The 2,547-nt window shown below is 51.6% G+C and overlaps 1 protein-coding gene across 9 annotated transcripts in view; it reads right to left on the bottom strand.

Moving 5' to 3' along the window:
* The window catches only part of MED15 (mediator complex subunit 15), a 62,384-nt gene that overhangs the window by 27,594 nt on the left and 32,243 nt on the right, over window positions 1-2,547 (bottom strand). For all 9 annotated transcript variants that reach the window (XM_006768840.2, XM_006768842.2, XM_006768841.2 and 6 more), the window contains one exon: window positions 1,167-1,196. In XM_006768840.2, the coding sequence (XP_006768903.1) occupies window positions 1,167-1,196 (30 nt within the window). The remainder of the gene's footprint in view (window positions 1-1,166; window positions 1,197-2,547) is intronic.

The raw sequence follows: 2,547 nt of genomic DNA, 5'->3' as shown, positions 1-2,547 counted from the left end.
TGAGCACACAAGGCCCTTCTTCAAGTAAACAAGGGCACAAGGGTGGGGGAGGGGTGCATGGAAAAGCCTCAGGCGGAGGGGAGGAAGGTGAAGGCAGATGCTCTCCAGGATATTACAGGGCTCCCTGTATACCAGAACCCCCACAGAGGAGCATTCTCAGGACACTACTCCTATACCCGGGGCCATCACACCATCACCTGGCCAAGCTAAGTGAGGGGAAGGTCCACAAAGCGCCAAGGACACTGCGACACTCACCAAGCCCCCAGGTCTCCAGGCTCAGCTCGGTGAACAATGCTGAAGCAAGACAAGAGCCTGATGCTCTCGTCACACACACTTATGAGTGCAGGCTTATGGCAGATGACTAGCTGCAAACAGGGGTGGCCTGGCCTGGACACCCTGCCACAGAGCCCTATGCTTCAATTCCTTCTCCTGGCCATGCACTCTGATCCCACCGCCCTGCTAGCTGAGAATCACTCTACATGGAGATACCCCGAGGGGAGATAGGGCCCATGGACAGGTGCAGCTCGCTCATCTGAGGCAGGCATGGGCATGTGGCATTTATAGCTCTGCGGCCTACGGTAAGACAAACAGCATGGGAGACTAGCTCCCTTCCTGACAGGTGGGAGTCTAGTTGGCCATGTTGGATCTCAACTCCTTCACTGGCAGCTCAGCTCGGTCAGTGAAATCAATCAAAGCTGAATTGTCAGACAGGGTCTCCCTTATGTGATAAAGCCTTGAAATTAAAAAATAAAAAATAATGATAATTTTTAACTTACAAAGAAACTTTGTAACTTAAGATAATTCACAACTACTCTTTAAGAACTACTACATGCTGTTATATTAAATATACAATAATAGTTCTCTCCCAGAGCAAAATTTTAGATAATGTCTCAATAACTATGTGAGTTTTTATAATCTTTTTGCTGGGCAAAAACTGTATCCAAGTGAAATGCAGTGGGGCAGCAGCATCTTATGGGCACAGGAAGAGGAAGGATGGGGAGTATGTGGCACAGCTCCACAATTCTCGTGACCAGCCAGAGGTCGCTCTGAACTTTGTCCTCTAGTAACAGCTTAGCCCCAGGCAAATGGGGCATCCACAATATCATTCCTGCCGCCCCATATCCAAGGGTGGGAAGAATCTGAATTCAAAAAGGAAAAATTCTTACCACTGACAGAAGCTTGAGATTTCTTGTTATCTATATTTAAAAAAACAAAAACAAAATAAATAACGTTTTATATAAACACATATTTTCACAGTAAGTCAGTTTATATGCATTTGCCCAGAAGTCATTTGCTAAAACTGAGCTCACCCTGCCTTAGAAACTAGATAAAACATACCTCAGAGCTTCAGTGTATGTTTGTGTCTGTGTGTGCGCACACGCACTCACACACGTGTGTATGTGTCCCATTCCTGGCAGCGCTGCCACACAAGGGGCCCTGGGAGAAGAGGGTGCAGAACCCCCCAGAGCCAACCTGGGGCCTTACAGAACTGCCCCAGGCAGAGGCTCACTCTGGGCCTACTCTCGCTCTCCTTCCTTCCTAGGGCCCTAGTCTCAGCTCCTGCCCTGAGCAACCAACAGGAAGCTGTAGGATCCATGATGGGCCCAGATGGTGCTGAGAACTCCATGACACCTCCATTTTCAACCTACGCCGTGAGGCAGCCTCTCTATTTTCTAGAGAAACCGAGGCTGACCAAACCTCGCTGGAAGTCAGCCCTAACTGGCCCTAGGGTCAGGCGGGGAACTGCCGCACCAGTTCCACCCTCTCCTGAGGCGCCAGTGAGAAAGCTGTGGACACCCTAGCCCACAGGCCTGTGTGTGCCAACGTGCCAGGGCCACCTCCTGAACAGACCAGCCCAGCCCCAACAGGCAGAGTCCCTTGCCAGGACAAAGCAGGATGGTTCATCCAGGCTGCTCGTTCTCCAAGCTCCTACTTCCCCCTCCTCTTGTTCTAGAAGCCATAGAACCTTCCCAGACAGAGCAGGAAAATGAAATCAAGTGAAGTCCACCTTGTTGGCTGTCCCGATAAAAAGCTAGTTGGTGTGGAAAGAAGCAAAGCCTCTGGGGTTCTACCTTAGCCCAGGATCAGAGACTGAATCTGTAGCTGCCTCTACAGCCACAGGGGAACAGCGACTGGACTTGCCAAGTGCACACTCCAAGGACAGGCTATGTCAGGAGCCCATCTCCCGTGGAAACACAGCTGCAGGCAGGCAAGAGGCGCTGTTGGCTGAAACCACAGAGTGCCCCGCCCCGCCCTGCAGCCCGTTTCCTTTACAGATCACAGCCACCCAGGAACACTCAGCGTCTACACAGAAAACCCTGACCCAGGGATGCAGTGACACTCGTTTCTGAAGTGCCATGGCCGCTGCTGGGCCTGGCTGACAACCACGGCAGGACCTGGGAATCAGGAGGTGGGATGTGGCAGGACCTGGGGGTCCCTAACTATGGCAGGGAGCTCGAGGCAGGAAGTTGGCCTCAGAAGCTTCCAGCCTAACAGGAACACACATTTAGGTCAGGCCTCCATGGGTCAATAAAACCACTATTAGGG

Source organism: Myotis davidii, unplaced genomic scaffold (assembly GCF_000327345.1).
Source record: "Myotis davidii unplaced genomic scaffold, ASM32734v1 scaffold223, whole genome shotgun sequence".
Classification (NCBI taxonomy): Eukaryota; Metazoa; Chordata; class Mammalia; order Chiroptera; family Vespertilionidae; genus Myotis; species Myotis davidii.
This window is presented reverse-complemented; position numbering and strand designations above follow the sequence as displayed.